Source organism: Euprymna scolopes, chromosome 21 (genome assembly GCF_053919585.1).
Source record: "Euprymna scolopes isolate OS-2025 chromosome 21, ASM5391958v1, whole genome shotgun sequence".
In the NCBI taxonomy this organism is placed as follows: Eukaryota; Metazoa; Mollusca; class Cephalopoda; order Sepiida; family Sepiolidae; genus Euprymna; species Euprymna scolopes.
The window spans coordinates 44,302,363-44,327,449 of NC_136502.1; the positions used below are offsets into that span (position 1 = coordinate 44,302,363).

At 34.0% G+C, this 25,087-nt stretch overlaps 1 protein-coding gene across 5 annotated transcripts in view; it reads left to right on the forward strand.

The window, feature by feature from the left end:
• The window catches only part of LOC145242175 (uncharacterized), a 203,648-nt gene that overhangs the window by 154,560 nt on the left and 24,001 nt on the right, over positions 1–25,087 (forward strand). For 3 of the 5 annotated variants that reach the window (XM_080105166.1, XM_080105164.1, XM_080105165.1), the window contains exons 7-12: positions 5,220–5,360; positions 9,989–10,131; positions 11,326–11,427; positions 13,089–13,206; positions 15,610–15,946; positions 20,543–20,662. In XM_080105166.1, coding sequence (XP_079961292.1) covers positions 5,220–5,360; positions 9,989–10,131; positions 11,326–11,427; positions 13,089–13,206; positions 15,610–15,946; positions 20,543–20,662 — 961 coding nt within the window. The remainder of the gene's footprint in view (positions 1–5,219; positions 5,361–9,988; positions 10,132–11,325; positions 11,428–13,088; positions 13,207–15,609; positions 15,947–20,542; positions 20,663–25,087) is intronic. The other 2 variants (XM_080105167.1, XM_080105168.1) reach the window with 1 other exon arrangement.

Sequence of the window (25,087 nt, forward strand, 5' to 3'; positions counted from 1 at the left end):
AAAAAAAAAAAAAAAAATATATAAATAAAAAATACCAGCATTGTATGTAGAAAGAGGATTACACCTCTCTACAAGAAGTGCAAAAAACTTATGCTGTCATAATCCCTGACGGAATATACATGCAACTAGGGGCCACTTGTGATTTTGGTATTTCTGCCTAGGGTGAAAGCTGCATTACAAAAAAAAAAACAAGTGAAGCATGTATGGTCCCCTGTGAGCACAGTGAACAAGGCATAAAAAAAATGACTAAGTTCAGCATTGTCCTCCCCACTCATTTAGCCCCAAAACTCACTAGGGGATGTCAAATCCTGGTGAAAATGAACAAACTGTGTAGTTTTAGGCCTTAACATATGTAAAATTTGAGTTCTGCACCATGCAAAAAAAGAAATGACTAAGTCCAGCATTGCCTCCCCCTTCCATTTATCCCCAAAAGTCCCCCAAGGCCTTAACATGTTTAAATTGGAGTTCAGCACCATGCAAAACTGCTAAATAGACATACCATATTTGTCGAAAATTTTCTGTGTAAAATAGCCCCAAAAATGGAGTGTTTTTATTAAGAGCCTCTAGGGCACACCCAAGAGTTATTGAGAAGTATAGATGAACAAAATTATATAGAAATCAGTTAGTTACAACTTTTCAGAAAGTTTTATAAAAATCCAAAGCATCAATTTTTTTTCTTTCTTTTTTTTTTTTTTTTTTTTTTTTTTTAAATAAGCACAAAAGTGTCAATTTTAGCCATTTTAACCCGAAAGGGACCCCTGGAGAGGGCAACCGGGGTTTTCCGGGAATATCCATTCTATTACTTTTTTACTCATATCATGTTTAATGTTTGTGAAAAATTTCAAAAAATTCCTAGGCGTAGTTATTGAGAAAAGTGCGGACAAGGGTGAATTTATAGGTCCACCCTCCTTTTGTCGGGGGACCAAAAAAGAAAACGGTATCTGCATCATATTGTGTATATCCAATGAAAAATGCATTGTTTTTAATAATCAGCGGCGACCAGTTAGCGAGAATATTGTCGAAATAGTGCTTACAGGAATAGGTCTATATAATCAAGATTATGAAAGAGGTTGTGAAACGTTTGGAATTTCTTTTCAGCGAGTTTTATTTCTTTTTCTTTTATTTTATTTTTTATTTTATTTCTTTTTTTATTTATTTATTTTTTGTTTAACACCTGGTGCTTGTTAGGTAATAAATGTAAAATGTCAACAGTCTAACAAAGTTCCTAGCTAGTATAAGTATTATCAGAAAGAAACATAAGCAGAAGAAAAAAAGGAATAATTTGAATTTCGTATCAATTTGTCAGATTATTATGGGCAACGCTGGGCAGCCTGCTAGTAAATGGGAATTAAAATTTTATGTTTACAAGAATTTTTGTTTATAAATTTTAATAAATGCTTATACTTTTCTTCATTTGATTTTTATACTTGTAATTATGTGCACCATTTTCATCATTTGATTTGTATAGCAGTTATCGACACTGCAAATCTGTGTGCATGTCTACTACTGCTGCTGCTGCTGCTTTGTGTATTCTATGTATTCATACTTGTATGCTATTTGCTTTTTCTTATTCCTCTTTTTTTCTCTCCTGCTGCAGCCACCTACTCCTCCTTCTCCACTCAAGGCAGGATTTCTGCTGTAAATGTAAAATGTTGTCCATTTTATAACTTTCAAAAAAAAAAAAAAAAAAAAAAAAAAAAAAAAACTTTCCTACTAACACCAGAAAATCTTGTTGCATTGTCGTGTCGTCTGAGGAATATATACTTCTCTTATACACACCGGCATCTCATCATCTTATCAACTTCACATGAACGTAGAGACTTGTTTCAAATGGAGGATTTATTACTTAGACAGGAACAGTAGATAGATGCTTTTAGATTTGGGCGTAAGAGAAAGAGAGGGGGTAGCCATCTCCTCCTCCTCCTCAAGAATTCCTACCATTTATAATGTTATCCATTTCATAACCCTGAGCATTTCATACTAATCATCACAAACATGTTACACACACACACACACATATAAACTCTATTTTGTGGCAGTCACCTGCACTGACAAAGGTTAGCAGTAATACCAAAACGTGGTTGGTTCTACACAAAGCCTTCACCACTATAAACAAATCATCTGTGTGGATTTCCGAGCAACTTAGTTGTTGTGGCGGAATTTATTTATCTACTAGATATACCAATATCCTACTTTGATTTGTTTTAAAAAAAAAAATGATTGGGAAAACAAAAAAAAATTAATATGGCGTCGGTAATGGCAACCAGAGAGTGGAAGGGGAGAGAAAGAAATCGGTCACTCCCAACTCTCTCCACAAACCCTTCTTACTACTATTATGCCTTGTCAATATCTTTCTTTCTAGCTAAGGCATGTTAGTTTACATTTAAATAAATTCTCTGGAAAATTAATGATTATAATATTTTTTTTTAAAGTTCACATAATTTATCTTTTTGTTATTATTATTATTATTATTATTATTATTAAGTCACTTTAATTAATTATTATTAATCTTATTTACATCCTTTCCAAGAGATTAGACATAAGGTCGAGCACGGTTTTGAAAAGCCTACACACTAGAATAAACACTCTGATATACAAAAAATACTTGAGGAACCCTATCCGCCTCAGGCAATTGGCAATAAACCAGCCTGTATTCAGAGAGAAAGTAAATTTGGGTAGAATAAGCCTCCTGTGACTGAAAAGAATCATCTGACAGCAACAACTGCACTGTTGGACTGATCCTATGAATCAATAGATCTATTACATATATACAGGAAATAAGACAATAAAATTAAAAATGAATTAATTTATTATAAACTGCTTTAAAAATATCAAATTAGGTTTACAAATAGCTCTGGTCTTTGCCATCTATTATATACATACAACTAGCAGGGAAACCCGACGTTGCTCGGGATTGAATGATCAACGTATGTTTCACACTCTCAATTGTCATCAGGCTTTTAATCAAATCTATTGATTGCCTGCTCTAGTTGGGGACTCATTGCAGTGCACCAGGAGGAAGCTTCACATGCCTCCCCTCATTGACTTAATCTACTGTTGATTTTATGAAATTATTTTTTTTATATATAATGGCTTGCATTAAAGTTTAAAATGCAAATGTTAAGTATCATGGTGCAATTGTGCTTTAAACAGAAACCTTCATTTTGAACGTGCCTCTGTCATATTAAAGAACTTATTGTTGATTATATATATATATATACATGTCGGGCTTTTCAGTTGGTATAGTAATAACACTTCTCAAATGCACTTGTGATGTTAGGCTGTGTAAGATGTTAACTTTGGTCAAAATTACCTGCGTGTTCTTTCATTGAATTATTTATTATCTTATCTAAGAACACTGCCAGGCACATAATGTTCATTTGTGAAATTTCATAAAAATCGGTTCATAGAGAACGCTCTCTCTCACACACACACGTGCGCGCACACACACACGTGTGCATCCACATGCACACACAGTCCTTTTATATGGTAGTAGAAATAAAGATATTTCAAAAGACTGTTAATTTCAATAACAGTAAGCCATTTTGTTGATGTAGGCGTGAGGAATGGTAATTATTCATTCAGATATACGAGCTATACCGACCTGGGACTGTCTGGGACTTTGTATTTTTACTTATTTATTCTTAACTATGCAAAGCATTTTTTTTTTTTTTTAATAGAAATTCTAAAGATAAGTTTAAATTTTCACGGTATAGTTCGAACATTAAATTATTAAGGAATGTGTTATAAAATTATAATCAAGTTAACTTCTAAATAAAATTATCAGATATAAATAACTCTCAAAACTTACAATCTTTTAATGTATAAGAGTTTGATAACAATTTTGGGTATTTGTACAATTTAACAAAGACATTAAAAAATGAAAATATCGAAAAAAAAAAAAAAAAAAAAAAAAGTTGTACGTTTTGGACTGAAGATCTCTGAAAAAAATTTTTTTCCTTTAATTTGATCGAGTAGTTTTTTTGTTTTCGTTTTTATGACGGCACGTTGAAGGTAGCCATCTTTGAATTTTTTTAACACGCCATGGGGAAATAACTCAGTTTAAAGCCCCGACACTCCCCCTCGACCTTTAATACTAGCTTTTCTTCCTAAAAATCGAACCTTTTGCTCGATATCATAAATTGTTTTTTCGCTGTAAGAAAAAAATACTACTTGATGAAATTAAGTGAATTTTTTTTTTTTTTCTCAGAGAATTTGATTCCATAACAGATACATACAATATAAACGTTTTTTTTTTTTTTTCGATATTTTCATTTTTTAATGTCTTGATTAAACTGTGCAAGTACCCAATTTTGAAATCTTCCAAGGGAAGCTACTTTTCTGATGCAAAAATCTGACATGCTAAATGTTTCCTTATCCAAAATAATGAAAATAAATAATCACTATTATTATTATTATTATTATTATTATTATTATTATTATTAATGTTCATGTAGTTTATTTCATAAATTTCTTTTATATTTAATATTCAGTGATTGTCCAAATATTTTTGAATGTGGAGAAGGGGAAAAACGGTACTTCTATATTATAATAACAAAAAAATATTGAATTTTAAGTAAAACAAATGGTACCTACATAATTGCCAGGTCTTAAATAGTAATATATCCAAAAGTTACAAAAAACAAGGTAGAAAAATGATTATTCATGAAAAACAGTTCCTCTAAGGTTAAAAACAATTCGATAAAGTTACATGGTGGGTCGGGCATATTGGATCACGTGATGTAAGCAAAAGGTGGAAATAATTTGTAGCAGACGGGATTTATTCAGGTAACAAAAATAAACATAACATATATACATGTTTCGTGTGTGTGTGTTTGTCTTTTTTTAAATAACTTATTTTAACTGTTTTCAAAACTTATCAAAATTACTTTTTCAAAATTGGCATAAGATTTTGAAAACTTAATTACCTCCCCTGTTAACTCTTCAATTTAAATCAAAAGATTTTGAAACCAAATCACTAAACCAAACCAAATTTATAAATGTATTTTTTGTGAATAATTATTTTTCCTAATTTTTGGATATGTTACTATTTGAGACCTGAAAATTACGTAGGTAGCATTTTTTTTGCTTGAAAATGAACATTTTTTTAAAAATTATTATGATATAGAAGCACTGACTAAAACAATATCAAACGAAATGTTAAGAAAAAAATATGTAAAAAAAAACAAAAACCCACAAATTTCTCTTTTTTGGTATAGCCATGAACTATTCAATGTCGGAAGGATGAGCAGCAACTTGGATATCTTCCCGCAAATCTTGAACCGGTTTCACAAATCCATTTTCTCTTCTCCCTGGTTTGACTTCTCCTTGCCGCCGCACCTTGCCTCCTCCTTGTCCTTGTAAGCCTCTTCATTCCTTGGTTGAAAATGCATTCCACATTGGATTTTTTTAATTCAAATGTTTTTTTTTTGTTTTTTGTTTTATTTTCTTAGCATTGCGTATCTAGATGCCAGCATTCTGACTAGCTAACATGTAGAAATTCATACTAAAAAAAAAAATTATATATCTAACCAAAAATGTTTTCAGAAATGAGGCTAGAAATTAAAAAATCAAAAACTCCTGATTCAGTTCTTCAATCTGTGTGTGTGTGTGTGTGTGTGTGTGTATATATATATATATATATATATATATATGAGAAGATACTAAGTAATATAATCAGGATGCGATGTGACATCTAGCGATAGTTACATTAGGCATCACATCCCTATGATGTTACCTAGCATCTTTTCTCATCTTCAGAAATTCTATGGTATGAAGAGTTCCTACTTATCGTACACCCCTAATTGATATATCATCCTTATTGAATATTTATTATATGGCATTAGATGAAACGGCATTTTATGATAGTCATAAAATGCAAAAAAATGAAATTTGTAATATGTTCATATCGGTTAAAACATATGAAAATAGAAAAAACAAATTCAATATAGGAAGTCCAGAATGCATGAAGACTTGATGGTAAATCCAAGAAGCGAGAAAAAAAAAAAAAAAAAAGTCGGAATTTTAATGTCAGCAAAAATGCGAAGGTAAGCCCAAAGTGGAAATAATCCGATTTAGCTGGAGAAGAAATTCAATGTAGATTCCTTCAAGCTACATTGAATTTCTTTTCCAGCTAAATCGGATTATTTCCATTTTGGGCTTACCTTCGCATTTTTGCTGACATTAAAATTCCGACTTTTTTTTTTTTTTTTTTTCTCGCTTCTTGGATTTACCATCAAGTCTTCATGCATTCTGGACTTCCTATATTCAATTTGTTTTTTCTATTTTCACATGTTTTAACCGATATGAACATATTACCAATTTTTTGCATTTTACGACTATCATAAGTGCTGTTCCATCTAATGCCATAACTAGCAAATTCTTAGCTCGACTATGCTAGTAATTTGCTAATCTTTCTTTCCTACTATGCAACTGCTATTTACAAAATTGACATTTTTTTATTTTTTGTTTAGCAGTATTATATTGTCAGTTGTAACTGCTTGTTGCCTTGCGCCACTAGGTTGCTTGTTGCCTTGCGCCACTAGGTTGCTTGTTGCCTTGCGCCACTAGGTTGCTTGTTGCCTTGCGCCACTAGGTTGCTTGTTGCCTTGCGCCACTAGGTTGCTTGTTACCTTGCGCCACTAGGTTGCTTGTTGCCTTGCGCCACTAGGTTGCTTGTTGTCTTGCGCCATTATGTTGCTTGTTGTCTTGTTGCTTTCGAATCTAAAAATGTCAAAATCATCTGTTCATCTCATACATAAACATCATCATCATCACTTGGTGAGAATGTCAAATATCTTATTCTATCCTCCATCACATCAGGTAGGTCTTTATGGCTACATTGTGAGTCCTCTTCCAGTTGCTTGGCATCGGTTTTATTTTCAGGGCTGCTAGCTATGGCTTTAAATCTAAAGGTTTCCCAGTAAAGATTGGAATCTTTGATCCAGGTGTGAAGACTCTGTTTAATTCAGTTTAGTTAGCCATTTAGTTCAAATATATATATATGTTTAGTAGTAGACATTAAAGCAAAAAGCGCTATTCACAAATATTTTTTATAAATTATTTAAACCAACAAATTTGCAGAGTAACAAAAAAAAAAAAAACAGGAAATAATTACCCATGTTAGCTTTCTGAAGTTAAAGGTGTCTTCATTATTTTTTTCTCTGTGGATGCTTGTGGAGGTCATTTTGGTTGATGTGCCTGCCTTTATACAAATGTAACTGTTGTGGAGTGGTTGGCTGCTGTGTATTGCATGGTTATTTTATTTGGTGATGGTTATTTTCCTGTGGTAGTTTGAGTCTTTCCTCGTCTTAATGGCACCATTTTAACCAAGTTGTTTGCTAGGGAGAGTAATTTGGTTTTTCTGATCCATGGGGCCACTTTTTGAAAGACCCGTTACATTCTTAATCTGGCACTATCAGCTCCATGGGTGTAAATGCTAGGCATATGTATATCCACTTCAAATCAAGACATTGACATGTTGCTTGCTTGACGATGCCTTTGGTCAGGTTTTCAGCTTCATTAATTCTCTCCAAAGAATTATCTGGGCTGATACCATGATCTGAAATTTGAACATTTGTAATGAGGAGTGAACAATACATATCTTTATATAAAAAATATAATTTATTATTCATTTTGAAAGAACATGTAAAACCCAAGAGTTGGCTGAGCTGGCTTGTGCACAACAGGCAAAGTTATGAATCCAGTTACCAAGCAAAAAAATCCTCTCATGAAGTCTGAAAACTAAAGAGAAATAGAGATGAATACTTATCAACAATTGTTTTTAGACTTACAAATCCTGGTGTTGGTCAAGTAGATTTAATCTTTTGTCTCTTCCGATGCACCGGTGATTGGATTTGTAGTTGTTTTGTAATGCTTTACAAAGTGTTTACACCAAGGCAATGTAAATACATCAGCTCCACTTAGCTGCCTCTTCTTACTTTTTGCACTTTTTATTTACTTTTTTATTTCTGTCTTTAATTTGATAGATCAAAAGAAAGAAAGACAGGAAAATAAAGAAAGAAAAGGTTATAATTTGGTGTTCTTACTATATTAGTAGTAGTAGTAGTAGTAGTGGTGGTAGTATTTCTTATACTTATCCGCCACACATCCATCAACATTGATTGCTTTGAAATGGCTGGGATTTTATAAACATCTGTCAAACCCAACTAAGATCAAATCTGATTAACAACACATTCTGAAGTTGCCATGTTTTAATAACACCTTTTCAATTTTACCAGCTCATCCAAAATGGCTCGCATTGTGCCATATAAGTATTAAAATGAATATCCAAAACAAGAATGGGTTTAAGGATTTTAAAATTCATACTATAATTGTCCGCAAGGACTCCTGGCACATTGGATAAATGTGCTAAGTACCATTTTAAGTAATAATCAGATTTTCTGGAGGTTGAAGGTCCACTCCTCAGTACAGGCAATACTAAGAATACAATTACAAATTACATTTCTACTTTGTTGTTATGGTAACAGAATAAGAGTAAGCTACTCTTGTACATTAAATAATGGCTTCATTGGAAATTTTTTGTACACATTTCAGAGTTTTACAGTGTTGGATAGGTGACAGGTGACATTGGAAAATGTTGGGTATGTACGCACATGGAATGATAGTGAGCTGGACAATTTCACATGTCAGATCCGATTGCTGAGCCGATGACGTCATTTGTAAACAAAGCAATCTATCTACATTTCTGATGTCTTAAAAGATGATTTCGTAAACACAATAGAACAATAGACATTGGCCTTTGGGCGAAGATCAAAGAGTAGCATCTGTTCTTCAGATGCTACACTTCAATTTCTTGTTCCCTGTTAGTGGAGGAGAAATCCTTCACGACTGAGACAATTTTTATTTTTGTTCCTTTTCTCCACGTTAAAAAAACGAACCTGGTGTCTAACTCTGTCCCATGGGGAGGCATTGTAACTAGGAACAATAGACATTCCAATTCAAGAATTGTCAATATAAGAAACATAACCGAGGACAGCCAGCATGAAGTAAACACATTTCTAAATCACCCCACACTATACTGCACTACGCTGCACTGCACCACACACCTCGATACTGACAACTCTATTACTTCACTGTTGTCTAGTTGATAATCTATAAATATAAAAGCGAAAATGTATGTATGTATGTGTGTTCGCTTTTTCTGTGTCTACAAAAGGCTTCTTTCAGAGAAGCGGTCGCTCGGTTCACAACTTTTTAAAACTTTTTATATCACATATAAATCGTAATATCTCGGTTAACAATGAAGCTTACCTGTCTATTTAATTTGCTCGATTTCAGGAAGATAAATATTCAATATGTGTCGCTCGCTGCATGTGGGTTAGTCTTTTTCCTATAACATCTTAGGGGTGGGAAAAAAAAAAGCGTTCAGCAGTAAATACCTCATTAACTCATTAAAACGTGCACTTGCTAAATCCAGCTAATTAAATAAATTCAAACGTGTTTCCGTTAGCATCTGGCGGTGGGGCAATAGTTAACATCGCACTTTCTTTTTTTTTTTTCACACTTTAATTTACAACTTTGCCTCAACGGTTCAGGTTCGATCCTCATACTTACTTTTTTTTTTTTTAAACCCCCCCCAAACACCCCGGCAACGCCGGGTACCCCTCGCTAGTTGTAAATAAAGCCAAATTTGCTTGTTATCCGTTTGTCTGTTTGAATCTTAAAACTAACAGTGTATATGATTTTGCATGCATTTTTGAAAAGATAACCAGCGATTATATGCGCATTTCGACAATATAACCTACATCATATTATACTAACTAGATGAACCGAAGACCAGTAGATTATTATATGAATAACATAACAAGGTTACATTGGCCGAATCCTCGTGAAAATAGCATCCAAAATGAGTCTAAATGATCTAATCCCAAATAAAAATGTAATTAAATTTATTCAGACTAAAAATTCAACATAAAATTGCAAATGTTGCATTTTTATTCCATTTCTTTTTTTTTTTTTTTTTCAGTAAAAAACCTGGCGAGACCAAAATTTCGAAACCGAAGCTCCTCGAGGAATATGAAGTCATTTTTGAGTATAAGAAGCAGGCCAAGGATCAAGTTGATCTTAAAGTGGGACAAAGCGTGCAGGTGATTGAAAAATATGAAACTGGTGAGTTATCTCCCCTTCGAAATGGATGTTAAGATTTTTATTTTATTTATTCACTCGCTGAACTTAATCGGCAAAAGAAGAAAAAAAAGATGATCGACTTGAAAATAAATTTTTAATACTTTAATTTTTAAGTAAATTTATGAAATACAAATTCTTTAAAGTTTTAGTATTTGACAATAATGAATTGTAATGCATAAAGCTCACCCCCATTGCTTAAAAATTGGGGTCTGAATTTGTTTGAATGGCAGCCATTAAACTTCGGATTCAGTTGAGCCTATGATGAAAAGTAGACTTCATCAGTTGATAGTGTAACATTGTAAGTTAGAACAAACAATAAAAATGAGGATAACTACTTCAAATGCAATAATGATGATGAGAAATAACACCCTACTTTACTGCTCCTCCCTATGCTTCAATAGTATCGCCAAGGTAACAAAATTACTAAACAATCTCAATAGCTTTTTCCACACAAACTCTCAATACCTGTAACTCACATTAGACCCCTTGCATAATCACACCGGTGTTTCTTCAGATGTGCCAGTGATCTCGTTTCGCATTGTGTTCTGTAGTCCTGAAGTGCTACCTCAGAATTGTGTGAATGAACATGTATCACTGCCACATTTTCAGAGTTCTGTATTGGCTAACTATTGTGATGTTCCTAAGTTTTATGCATTCATGCAGAAGCTTAGTAGCTTCTGTCTATTGCTAACGGTTTTATGACCATTTAATGGCTTGATAAAGAAAAAGAAAAGAAAATGCCACAAAAAAAAAAAAAGCTGCATTCAACTCCCTTTCCACAAGCTGAGCAAAGGATTTTCTTCTTTCTGGAGTCTTTTCAATGCTGAAATTATTGATCATCAGTTTGGTCTTGGTAACATTCACTCTCAAACATTTACTTTCTATGGTTTAATTAAACATAAATATTAAATCTTAATTTTAATTAAGTCTTTAATTTAAAAAAAAAAAAATGTTAACTCTTAAGGCATCCCTTCTGGACATCCACAACAAATGATCTCTTGCCATTCTGTCAAAAGTTTTCTCCAAATCCACAAAAGCAAAAGACAAATTGTATTTTTTTACTACAGTCACTGAGCATCACTTTGGTTTTGGTAACATTCAATCTCAGACTTTTACTTTCTATAGCTTTCATTTCATTCAAATATTTTCAAATATTTATTTTTAATTTTTTTCCAGGTTGGTGGTTGGTAAACACAGATTATGAAGAAGGTTATGCACCAGGAACATTCCTTAAAAAAACAGATGGTCAAGAAGAGGAACAGATGATTACTTGTAATGGTAAATGAATTGTATTATTGCAATGGAGAATTGGTGTCCGTCTGTAATAGATAGTATATAACATTTTTCAAAGACGTGAAAAGAACTCAGAGAATCATTCTAGCATTCTTTCCTGCCTTTTAATTTCAGGTACCGAACCTAAAAATCTGAAGGTCATATCAAAGAAAAGACTTAATTTTATTTATATTAAGAATAAAACAAAAAAAATTCTCGTCCAAAACTTCTTGAAATAACAAGAATGGCCAATGTTTATTAGTTTACCTACAAGCAATATTTAAAGTAATTTAACATGCTTATACTTAGTAGGGACCCCGATATTGCCCAGGGTTGAATATGATCAATTATTTCACAATTCTATATGTTTATTGGGCCCCTGATTTATCGGAGAGGGATCTGTTTTCAGTGACGTTCATGTGTCCGTCCGTCCGTTCGTGCATCCGTTATTCCAGATGATTGCCAGATAACCGTCCATAAGTTTTTCCTGAAATTTTGCCACAAATTGTATTAAATAGATGTGCACAGTAAAAAAAATTTTATTTGCGAAAATTCCCGTTGCATCCCCAGGGGCTCAAAAGAGGTAAAAAAAAATGGCCAAAAATGACACGTTTTGTCCGATAACTTTTGATCCAACCATTAGATTTTTCTGAAACTTGGCCAAAATGTGGAGCCCATTGTTTTTAATATAAATCCAGTATGGGTAATCCTGGAAAAATTCTGGTTCACGTCCCCGGGAACTTTTAGTGTTAGAAACACCCCTGTTTGTGTCTCTTTTCATATTTCTCAACAAAAGCTTGATATGTCTGACTATATAGTAGTTTTTCACAGTGGTCAACTGAAATATATATGTGTTAAGGCCTGAAACTGCACCATTATTCATTTACACTGGGAGTCGGCGTTCCTAGGGGCTCAAAAGAGGTCAAAAATGCCCAAAATCGCTAAAAATGACACTTTTTTTTAGCATTTGATCCATCCATTAGATTTTCCTGAAACTTGGCCAAAATGTGGAGGCCATTATTCTTAATATAAATTCAATATGGGTGACTCTGGCAAAATTCTGGTTCGCATCCCTCAACATGAAGTATGTTTACATTTGAATGTCACCTTTGTTCGATTAGATGATTACAGTCAAGATTATGGACACTGCTGAAATGGATCATGTTGACATAGTGATCATAATGATTGACATAGTCCCAACCTATGTCATATTTACAATCATATTTACATCATATTCTCACCCATTCTTTCAATGTGGCCATACCATCAAAGTCTCCTGTTCTGTGCACATCTCCTTATATTGTCCAGATTTAATCTTCTGGGATCATCAGATTTAAGCCTGTCTTTGACTCGCGTTACACATCCATGAATTCACAATTGTACTTCCAGGCATCAGCCTAATGCATCTCTTCCAAGCAACATGCATGAAACTATCTGTACTTCGCTCTGACGACACAAATGGAAAGCTATGGACCCTGTTCAGAACCCTCGTTTAAACTAACTTTAATATCAAAGCTGTAACTGAATGTGCTGTTAATTCCACTTGTACACAAACTCACACATCGGCTTGTATTTTAGATTCAGATTGGGAATGAGTACACAACATAATCTTGGAAAAGATATTTATGAATGTTGAACTAATTTTGCTTTTGTTGTTTCTATTTCAGGGGAGAAATACACTTGCACACAGGTTTACACGGCGGAAGGATCAGACGACCATACGCTGAATGTTGGGGATGAAGTTGAAGTACTACAGAAAAGCTTGGATGGATGGTGGTGGGTTCGGTAAGAGATATTTTGCTGTTGATATTCCACAATGTCTTCATTGGTAGCTTGTTGAATACCGATATTTGATGCTTGTAAAAAAAAAAAAATTAAATAAAACCACACACACACACACGTATACAATGACACAGACATGTGAGTTAATTGTAGCAAAATTCTTTTCTTTTTTTTTTTTTTTCTAAATCCAATCACTGTAACCTTCCATGGGTCGGAGTTTTCTGCTTTTTTGTCGGAATCTACTTTTTATGCAAAATAACTAAAGCCTTGCATCCTTATTGTGTTGCTATTTGGCTGGATTTTATTTCTGTCTCTTTCTGCACCCCTCTCACTTTATCTTCACCTGTTTTTGTTTTTTTTTCTCTTCGTGTTTTTTTTTTCTTTTCTTTTTCCTTTTACGACAGTTCTCTCTGAAAGCTGAAAATGTTAATTTTATTGTGAAGGCTAAGACTTCAAATAATTCATAAAGAGTAGCAGGGGAACTAGATAATTTTATTTCATCAAAAAATGGTTTCCTGTCTCCTTTTCTTTTCCACATGCACACTTAATATCTTTTAATTTTGATCATTTTTGGTTGAAACTAATTGAAGTTATTTATTTTTTGTTCTACCCTGATTGGTTAGAAGTCTTAAGTAATTCACAATTGTATGGTTAGTATCACCCACACTGAAGATTGAACCTTCAACCTCCAGAAGAGGCACTAAAAACTGAAGTTTTACTTGGTACTATACAATACGCCGGCCATGACAAAATACCCTTGAAGAAGGGTCGAAGGTTACATTGTCCAAAATATTGTGAGAATAGCACTCATGATAACAGTAGTCTGAATAATCTAACTACAAAATTACGGCTTATCTATTATGATGAAGTCGTATTCCTGTTTGTTTTTTCACAATGTAATTAATAATAATGATACAGAAAGGTACACCGTTTCACAAATTAGTTATCCTACTGAAAATGGACGTTTAAACACCTTCATTCCAGCATGATTTCTATACATACTATTTATTCAAAGAAAATCTAAATTCAAGAAGTAACCTCATTTGCATTTATTACATTAAAGAAAATGTTTTAATAATTAGCTCCATGTTATTGTTTGTTGTAATAGAATTATTTTAGTTTTTCTATTTAGAAATATTATTTAAAAGGTGATTTGTTTAATTTATCTTTTAATTGAATTTATATCTAACTAACAGTTCACCTGGCTTTGTGCGGGCCCTATGTACTGTTCATAACTTTGTGTGTGTGTATATATATATATATATATATATATATATATATATATAATTAAAAAGTTGGACTCTTGTCCAAGTGACCTACATCTAAAGTTTCAAGTGTTTAGACCCAAAAGTGTAGGAGGAGTTTGGTAGCCTGCAAAGGTCAACTCTTTCAACTTTGACTTTTTGGCAGCCAAATTTCGCCCCCAAAAATGATTAAAAAGCTTGCTGCATATCTAAATACCCTTTATGTAAAATTTCAAATGTTTAGACCCAAAAGTGGCTGAATAGTTTGCTGAAGACCGTAAAGGTCAAATCTTTTGAACTTTGACCCCTTAGAAGCCAAATTTTTGGCCAAAACCTGATTAAAAAGCTTGCCCTATGTCTCAATACACTTTATATAAAATTTCAATTGTTTAGACCAAAATTTAGCTGAGTAATTTGGAAGAGACCGCAGAGGTCAAATTTTTTAAAACTTTGACCCCTTACATTTATTGTTTTGAGCTCAAATCAAATTAAAAAGTTTGATTCATGTCCAAGTAACCTACATCTAAAACTTCAAGTGCTTAGACCCAAAATGGGTGGAAGAGTTTGGTAGAGTTTTCAAAGGTCAAATTGTTGAACTTTAACCCCTTGACAGCCAAATTTCTGGACGAAAACCAATTAAAAAGATTTCCCAAATCTCAATAGCCCTTATGTCAAATCTCGAGTCTATAGACTGAAAATTGGCAGTAGTTTGGTAGGGAAATGTGCACACACACACACACACACACACACACACACACACACACACACACACACACAATTTCACTTTATAGTAATAACTGACAACTGCATATAAAACCGGAAGTAAGCTTATTTATTTAAGCTATGAGAGTTATTTCCCTTTTTACATATGACAGTCACTTCGCATTTGATTTTCATGGATCAAAATGGATGTATTTTATGCTTCTGAAAATCCAACATATGGTCACTTTTTTTGTAAAACGTTAGGATATTCAGTATATCTTTAACAGTATGTGACTAATCCCTCCGCTTGACAATGTTTCGACTGGGCAACACCGAAGCTAGTATACTATGAGCACAGTGAAAAAGAAAATAGTATTGGTCTTTATTCAATCGTGGGCACTGTCAGGTTGTCCTGCTAGTTGATTATAAATCTATATAAAAAATTTTTTTGTCTTATCAGCTTCAATGGCAAAATCGGATGGGCACCAGCAACATGTCTGAAGGCCGCTGGAAGTTCGACCGCTCCCCGGGGAAATATTCCTGTTGAAATTGTCAGTAATCTGTCCGATGTAAGCAAGTTACTTAAAGGAAAGAGTCCAACAACAAATCCAACAACGACAAAACCACCTTCTGCTCCACAAAGACCTCACTCGACGTCAGAAATTGACACAGAATCCAACTATGTCAGTGTCTACGAGAGCGATGATTACGAAGATCTCGAGGAGAACCATTATGAGCATATCAGTTCCGTCTATGGGAACACATCACATACATTGCCGCCACCTCGTCAGAATACGGTGAGTAGTGTTGTTTGGGTTGGAAAAATCAGTTTCCCCCAAACTTGCACCGCGTTTTTCTTATCAACATTTACTGTTATACAGGGTGTCCAAAAAGTCACTGAAGGGTTTTTTAATTTAAATAGATTCTTTATTTTTTAGTGACTTTTTGGACACCCTGTAGTTACGGATGACTCAAATAACTTATTACTTTCCATCTCTCCTGGATGCTAACCCACTCTAATAATTCCTTTTATTGGCATTTATTGTTTTTGTTGAGAATCCAATATGAGTTAGCATTCAATTTAAATAGCAAAATACCCCCTCCCTTCGTCCTACTAAAAATTAAACTAAGAAATTGTTTTGAAATTTCCAATCACTAAAACTCAAACTAAAGGGGGAAAAATCCATTTGTATATATATATATATATATATATATATATATATATATATATTGGAAAAATTTAAAAAAAAAAAAAAAAAAAAAAAAAAAAGCATAATTCAGCAGAAGTCTGACAATGTTTGTTTGAATAATAAAATGCTGCTCAAGTAAATACACACACACACACATATATATATATTCTAAAATGGAATCTTGGTTAACAAGTAAAGTTTTTTTCTTTTTATAATAAATTGTTTTTACAAAAGGTAGGTGGAAAAAGGGCGATAACTATGATTTTCTAATCAGAATTGTGGGCCTTGGATTATATATATATATATATATATATATTTGTTGGGTTTTTTTGTTTGTTTTTTTAACGATACTTACGGTTAAATAGTGGCTCCACCTTGAAGCTCATTTTTTATTTACTAGAAAGTCGCCCATAATTTATTTGGACGTATATAACATTTTATTTATTTTTTTATTTTATTTTTTATTTTTTTTTTTACATGGGTGTCACCACTTATCAAGGCCCAGAGGCCACTCAAGGATACGGGTTAATAGGTATACATTAGTCATTGTGATTTTAGCATTGTAAACAGTGGGAATTTTGTAACTTGGATTACTTAGGGGGACGATTCAATTAGAACTTGTTCACATTGGACTTTTTCTTTTTTTTTTCATAGGTATCACCACATTATCAAGGCCAAGAGGCCACTCAAGGATAAGGGTTAAAGAGTGTACAGTAAAAATTGGACAATATAATAATCATTAGTAATGAAAATTTGTTAAATTTGATAACTTATATGGAACGGCTCATCAAGAACTTATTTACGTTAGACTTGAAGACAACCATATTGTAGTCAGCCGGAAAGCAGGAAAACGGAAGACAATTCCACAGGTGTGCAGTTCTAATAAAAAAGCTTTGTTCATGGAATCTACGTTTAGGTTTAGGCACAGATAAAGAGTGGGGGGAATTATTGATAGTGTTTACAGCTAGACGAGTGTTTCTTGTGAAAGTTTTGCGAGGGGGGACCATAGATTGAAGCTCAGTCGAACACTTTCCATGAAAATAATGATACATCAGAGACAAACTCGCAACATCTCTTCTGTGAGATAGAGGTTGCAAGGAAGAGAAAAGGACATCTCCTACGAGGCTACGAAGTCTATTTTGAACTCTATCAAGGCAGGACAAGTCCTTTCTAGCAGCTCCTGCCCAGATGTGGCAACAGTATTCCATCCTTGGACGTACCTGGCTCTTATATAAATAGAGAATAGCATCAGCAGTGAGATATCTACTGGATCGATAGAAAGATCCCACCATTTTTCCAGCGGCCTTGGCAACAGATTTGATGTACGTGTTCCATTTAAGATCAGGAGTAATAGTCAAGCCCAGAAGCTTGTCAAAACTTGAGGCCTCCTGAAGACGAGAGCCATTCATTTCAATTGATGCCAGATGGGGATCAGAATGTTGATGATGTAAAGAGAGAAGCTTGGTTTTAGATGCATTAAAAGTAACCAGCCACTCCTTTCCCCATTGTACTACATGCTCAAGATCAGAGGAGAGAGAATTGGAGAGAACTTGGTCGTTTACTGTCTTAGATGTGCTACCATAAATGGTAGTGTCGTCAGCATAAATGTCTACAAATGATGTAAGGATGTGATTTGGAAGATCATTAATGTAGATCAGGAAAAGAGTTGGGCCCAGGATGGACCCCTGAGGGACACCGGCATTAATACTGTGGGCTTCTGATTTTTGCCCCTCAACTATTACTCTTATGAACCTATCAGAAAGAAATGATTTAATAATTGAGAAGACATTTCCAGCTATACCATAGCTAGAGATCTTATGAAGTAAACCTTTATGCCATACCCTATCAAAGGCCTTAGATATGTCAAGAGCAATTGCCCTAGAAAGGTTGCCTCCGTCGAGAGATTTGCTAATCCTATGAGATATAATTGTAAGCACATCTGCTGTAGATCTAGCAGAACGGAAACCATATTGAGTGTCACTAAGAAGGTTATTTTTGTTGAGATGGTTGATTACTTCTGTATTTAACACAGATTCCAGCAACTTACTCATGACGCACAGGAGACTTATTGGCCTGTACTGAGAGGGAGATGAGCGATCACCTGAATTCTTAAATACAGGGCATACTGATGAAATTTTCCAGGGAGATGGGAAACTATTCTCCTTAAGACAACGTTTAAATAGTTTTGTAAGTATGGGCGCTAGTTCAGGTTGAAGTTTTTTGAGTACTATAATTGGAATACCGTCCGGGCCAGTTGCTTTACTGGAATCAAGGTTTTTGATTAGCTTGGCAACATCACGTACAGATATACGTATATCACATAGTGTGTTTTCAGATACAGGAGGAAATATTGGGGGTTGGCGGCCTTGATCGCAAAAGGTAGAATTAGTTGCAAAGTTCTTGACAAAGAGTTTGGTTTTGTCTGATGCTGACGAGATTACCTCAGGTCCATTGATGATAGTTGGGATGGAGCACACGCTTCTGTTCAGAATTCTGTTTGCTATTTGCCAAAACTGGTGGGAACCAAGCCGCTGCTCAGCTACTTTATTTTGAAAACAGTAATCTACGTACACGTGTGTTTCAAGTAGATACCTTGAAACACGCGTGTACATAGATTACTGTTTTAAAAATAATAAAAATGATATAAAGCTAAATGTCTGTGTGTGTCTGATCACGAATAGACTTCTATATGGTTGACTATTTTAAAAAAACTGATTATATATAATGATAGAAGATGTATCGAGACACAGGAATGGGTATGTTTGATGTGGCAAAATGGTGGTTCATTAAAATTGTGGGGTCTGCGTACGTGCCTGGTCCACAAAGTATGTAAATAAAAAATTTAAAAATTAAAAAAAAAAAAGTTTACAAGTGTTTTTGATATAGATGTACATAAGAATACTTTGATAAGTATGTTTTAACTTAAATAGGGATGGTATAATAAAATTGTGGGGTCTGCGTTCGCGTCTGACCCCCATAGAATGGAAATAGGCACAAACTTTAATAAAGATTTTTCATAACTTTCTGCGTAAGTATACTTTGGTAATTATGTTTCAGTTTGAAGAAATATGGTATAATAAAATTATGGGGTGGGGGTCGTTCACACCTGATCTCCATAGAATGTAAATATGTCACAAAGTTTAACAAGGTTTTTTAATATAAATCCACAGAATATTGTGATAAGTGTTTCAGTGTGAACAGGTATGGTATAATAAATTATGGGGTTTATCTATTTTATTTTTACTTTCATCATATTTTGCTTTGGTTTTGATACCCCCACATTCGAAGCTATCTCTTTACAACTCTTCTTTTTCATAACCTATCATACTTTCATAAATCAGAATCCATTTTCTGTAGGCTGTTTTTGAACCTAGTTAACGACTGGTACTTTTGCTAGTATATATATATATATATATATACACACACACACACACACAGTGGATAGCAAAAGTATTTGGTACATTGGGTTTTTTTATTTTTTTGTATTCCTCCAAAAATATCAATAGATATTATCTAAAAAATGAAAGGGAAATTAAAATATATTCATTTGACAAATATTTATTAACGAAAAATCAAATTACCCATATGCAAAAACATTCAATACATTTAATAATGTTTAGTTGTATATCCTCTGTTCTGTTTTACAGCCTCCAAATGCTTTCCATAACTGCTTACTACTTTCTTATAAGCATTTGCTGGTAGTTTCAGCCATTCTTTTGTCCAATTCTTCAATTTGTTGATATTCTTGGGACTTCTTGCTTGCACCCTCAACTTCAAAGTTTTCCACAAATTTCTGATGGGATTTGGAACCATCTGAACGTTAACATCTACATCTTTGTTGTCTGCTGAGGCTGTGTTTGTCGGCTCACTCGATTTGCTCCGAGCCAAAACTTACATTCAGTTGTGTAAGACTGGCAACTGTTCTCAACTGGAAAATGTCCTCAACTCAAACTGTAAACTGTCCTTAATTGTTCTAAAGCTCATTGCCACTTCTAAAACTGTCCGTACTTTAGTTCCCTGTTACTGCCACACCTTGATTAACAATCCCAACTCAGCTCACCTTTGTATTCCTTGGTGAACAACTTCCTATCTTTTTGTTCTGCTGATAAATTTAATTTTCTTTTTGTTTTTGCTATATTTTTCCCTCTTTTTATTCTTTAATTCCCAACACTATAGTATCACATTTTGCTTTGTGTTGTATAGGTTGAAAACCTTCCCGTTGAAGTGAGTGCTGAAGAGAGGCGGACAAAGTTTATTACCAGTGCACCATATGTAGACAGCGTCGGCGATGGTATTAGCTTCTCAGCAGGGCAAGAAGTCGAGGTATATATGAAAGTTACTTGTGTTCATCACACTTCATAATTTAATTCAATCCTCCATATAAACAGTATAATGTAGGACAAACAATAAAAATGAGGATAACTGTTTCAAGTGCATGATGGGAAATAGAAGTTTTAAAAAAAACTATGCATTTGAAAATGAAATTCCGATACAGATGATTTTAGAATTACAAAATTTCACACAAATAGAAATCAGATGTTAACAAAATTTGAACATTGACAAAAAAAAAGAATTGGTTTATGTAATGGACAAATCTTTGTCTCATCCCCTTCCACACCACTTGAAGTAAACAATGAAAAATCTTTACATAAAGGCCTTGAACAGCAAAATATGTAATTTACTTTAGTATTAAATATTTTAAAGTGAGATACATTGAAGCTGATTTGAACTTTTGACCTTGAGGTTATAAATGATTTGTCATTTTGACCTCCATATAAGGTGAATGATTATACTTTTCAAGAAAGAGTACAGAATGTCTCTAATATCCACATCATTAGCTGCGGGAGAGTTATTTGGGATGACAGAATTTGTTTGAGGCAATGTTGGTGATTGTATATTACAATCAAAAAGAATGCATTTTAAGTAAAAAAAAAATATGTACTAATGTATCATGTCGAAATTAGTAAAAATTCCAACAAATTACGAAAAATGATTTGAGTAGATCTGTTAGGACTTTTCTTTTTTTTTTTTTTTTTTTTTTTTACAAAAATAAACATCACTATGATCACATATTTTCCATCTGCCATTTTTTAATTTGAAATTGCGAAAGTTAGCTGAAAACAAGGGAGATAAGCCACAATATAAGAAACTAATAAAATTGCATCATTCAATAATTTTTTTTTTTTTTTTTTTTTTTTTTTCTACTCAATCATTTTTTTGTAATTTGGAGAATTATTACTAATTTTAGCATGGCATGTAATATAATTCGGTCATTATATCTCAGGACTTTTGGATATGAGTAGCATCTTGTTTAAATTTTTCACATTACAGATGAGAAAGAAATTTTAAACACCGATACACTGCTAACATCATCACATATTTATGGAATGTAACTAAAATTAGTATCTGGATTTTGTATGCTGTTGGGATTTACTACAATATAGTAGCCTTCAAGTCTAATGTAAACAAGTTCTTGTTGAGCTGTTCCCTTAAATAATCAAATTCTACCGCAACTTACACCATTAACATTACCACCTTACATTCATTAATCTTTATCCTGTGGAAAACAAAAGATGACTATGGAATGTTTATATAAAAAATGGTCGGACAGAAACAAACAGAGGAATCTTAGTTTTGTTGAGACAAACAAGCGACACGCACATGCGCATGCTTTTGGGACAAATTCACTGCAATCCAGTGCACAACCACAGATATGCACACGCATGCATGCATGCACACACGCACGCGCACACCCATACACACATCGGCTGACTACACAACCATTAAATGGAATCCTCATCACAATAAAAGTCTGGAAGGTTATAGATTCTGCGACAATGGGGTGAACACCCTAACAACAACGTTTTTGATTCAGGGTACATTAATCCTTCATAAGACATACTGCTGCAATAGATTAAACTATCCAATGAGGTTTTGTTAAGTTCAGTTAAATAGGGACGTTAGAACATTTCCTGAGGACCTAACCAGTAACAACTCTTAACAATATCATCTTAATTCATTTAATTTATTTGCTATCTCCGTTCCCCCTCCCCCCAGTCGTTGAATTGACCAAAAGAGAAGCCCTAATCACCACCAGACTAGGGGAGAACGTGAAAACCAAATGCTAATTAAAAATTCATGAATAGAGCTATGACAACAGCATATTCTTTTCATTGTTTTGACTCTCAAGTATATATCCGACACAGTTAATCAACAGAGAACCACATCACTATATAACAGTATATAAAATATCAACGGATACACACTCGAGAGTCAAAACGACGAAAAGAATATGTTGTTGTCCTAGCTCTATTCATGAATAAGAAGCCCATTATATCATTGAAATGAAACAACACTATTTGATCTAAAATTGTTTCTCGCTATTTTCAAAGCATCTCTTTGATTAAACAAACTAAACCTATCTGGATAGATGGCATTTGAACTCTTTTTATTCTTTGTGTTAATTCTGAGCAATAACAGTCCGCAATAATGGATCTCTGCCCCCATTTGGCATCATCATGAACTTCATCTGATTGAAAATTTTTTTTTTTAGAGTATTGTTCACAGACGTCTGCCTATCTTATCAGCCTTTCTCTCAGTCACTTCCCGGCGGCTTAAAATTTAAAAGCAGGTTCCACAATGATGCTGTCATCAGACTCTACACATGTCTGAACCATCTTAGACACCATTCCCTTTTGCCCTCAGTCGGCGCAATTCCATAGCGCCTTCGGATGTCATCATTACAGATATGGTCTAACAGTGTGACTTTCGAGATTCATGAAGCATTTTAATTTTCTCAACAGTGAATCGCTCTATTTCCCCTGTTGTTGACAAACACTGGGCACTTTAAAGTGACAAGTCTCACTGGTCAATTCAATTGTGCTGGTCTGGTGCTACCAGATCAGGCTGTCTACTGACTTCCTGAGATGAAACGCACCTACATAGATGTCTTTGTTTTTTTATTCCCTTTTGCAAAACTTAGTCATGTTCTGCGAAAACAAAAACAAAAACAACATTCTCCTCCCCTTCCCCTCCCTCGTTTTCTTTTTCCTTCACCTCCTCACCCCTTTTTTTTTTTTTTTTTTTTTTTTTTTTTTTTTTTTTTTTGCCTAGTTGGTAGGGCGATAGAACATACCAACTGCCCCCCTGCAGAGGGTAAAAATCCTTCAATGGGACCACCAGTTGACCGTTGGTGGCAACCCGTAATGCATTAAGAACGGGATCCTGGTGGTTGAGTGGAACATGCCTAGGAAATAATAACATGATACTACAACACACCACTTTGGCCCTTACTAGGCTAGACGGGAGGTTGGATAGGCCCGATCCAATCAATCGGTTGGTCATGACAAGCACTAATTCAGACAATCCAAACAAAAACACACTAACACTCAACATAAACAATAAACTGAGTTAATAAGCGATGACTGAAGGGTCAATCAAGCTGGGAAAAAGGTAACCATCAGGAATAATAAAAATACAGGGAAATCCCATACTTGGGTGGGCATAACCATATATTGTGAATGCTTGGAAACCTCCCCATGTTTGAGTATACCAGCTATGTAGCCCTGGAGAACCGAGGCGAATGGGATTTACCCCCTCATAGTTCTTCCCCATAAGGGGCTCCGAGGAGGGTGGGGAGCATGGCTGATGAATTTTTCAAAAATTATTATGAATGCCAAAAAATCCAAGAGACCACACACAGAAATAGACTCTGACAGCGACAATGAAGATACAAACTTTCCAAGATTCATCGTGCTAGAAGCAACGTCTAATATACCGTTAACTAAAATGTCACCCTTCATTATCCAAAAGGTAATATCAAGCAAAATAACACCTAAAAATGTCAAAAAATTAAGGAATGGTACCATATTGGTAGAAGTACAAAATAAAAAACAGGCCAAAACTCTACTTCAACTACAAAAATTGCATGAAACAAACATCAAAGCTTATCCACACCAAACACTAAACTACTCCAAAGGAGTCATAAAAAACCAGGAAATCTCCGTCTGCACAACAGAAGAAATCAAAACAGAACTAAAAAACCAAGGGGTCACAGATGTAAAAAGAATCACATTTAAAAAAAAAAGGAGAGGTAATATATACAAACACTTATATATTAACATTCAATTATCCTCAAATACCAGAGACCATCAATATAGGTTATGAAAGAACGAAAATAGAACAATACATTCCAAAACCTTTACAATGCTACAACTGCCAAAAGTTTGGACATAATAAAGACCAATGTCTAAGATTCTTCACATGTGGAAACTGCAGTGAAAAAAACCCAGACCACGATGAAGAAGACTGTCCAAATAAAACCAAATGCACAAACTGTCAAGAAGAGCACCACTCTCACTCAAAACAGTGCAAAATATATAAGCAAGAGAAGGAAATAATAACAATCAAATATCAAAAAAATATAACCTTCCAAGAAGCCCGCAAAGAAGTCACAAATCGCACCAAAAACTCATATGCCACAATAACCCAACAAGCAAACAAAATGTACAACTACAATGAACTAAACCTTGCTCCAGAAATTGCAAACCTAGCAAAAGAACTAAAGAACATACTTGAAGAATTAAAATCCTTTTTATCAGAACTGAAAATAAATTCTAACAGCCAAATAAAAGTCAGAAACGAACAACCCAGTATAAAAGAAAACGAAACAAAGGAAATCAGAAAAACTTCCATCAATATTGAGGAATCAATCTCTAAAGAAATGAAACCTCAATTATCAAAACGTGA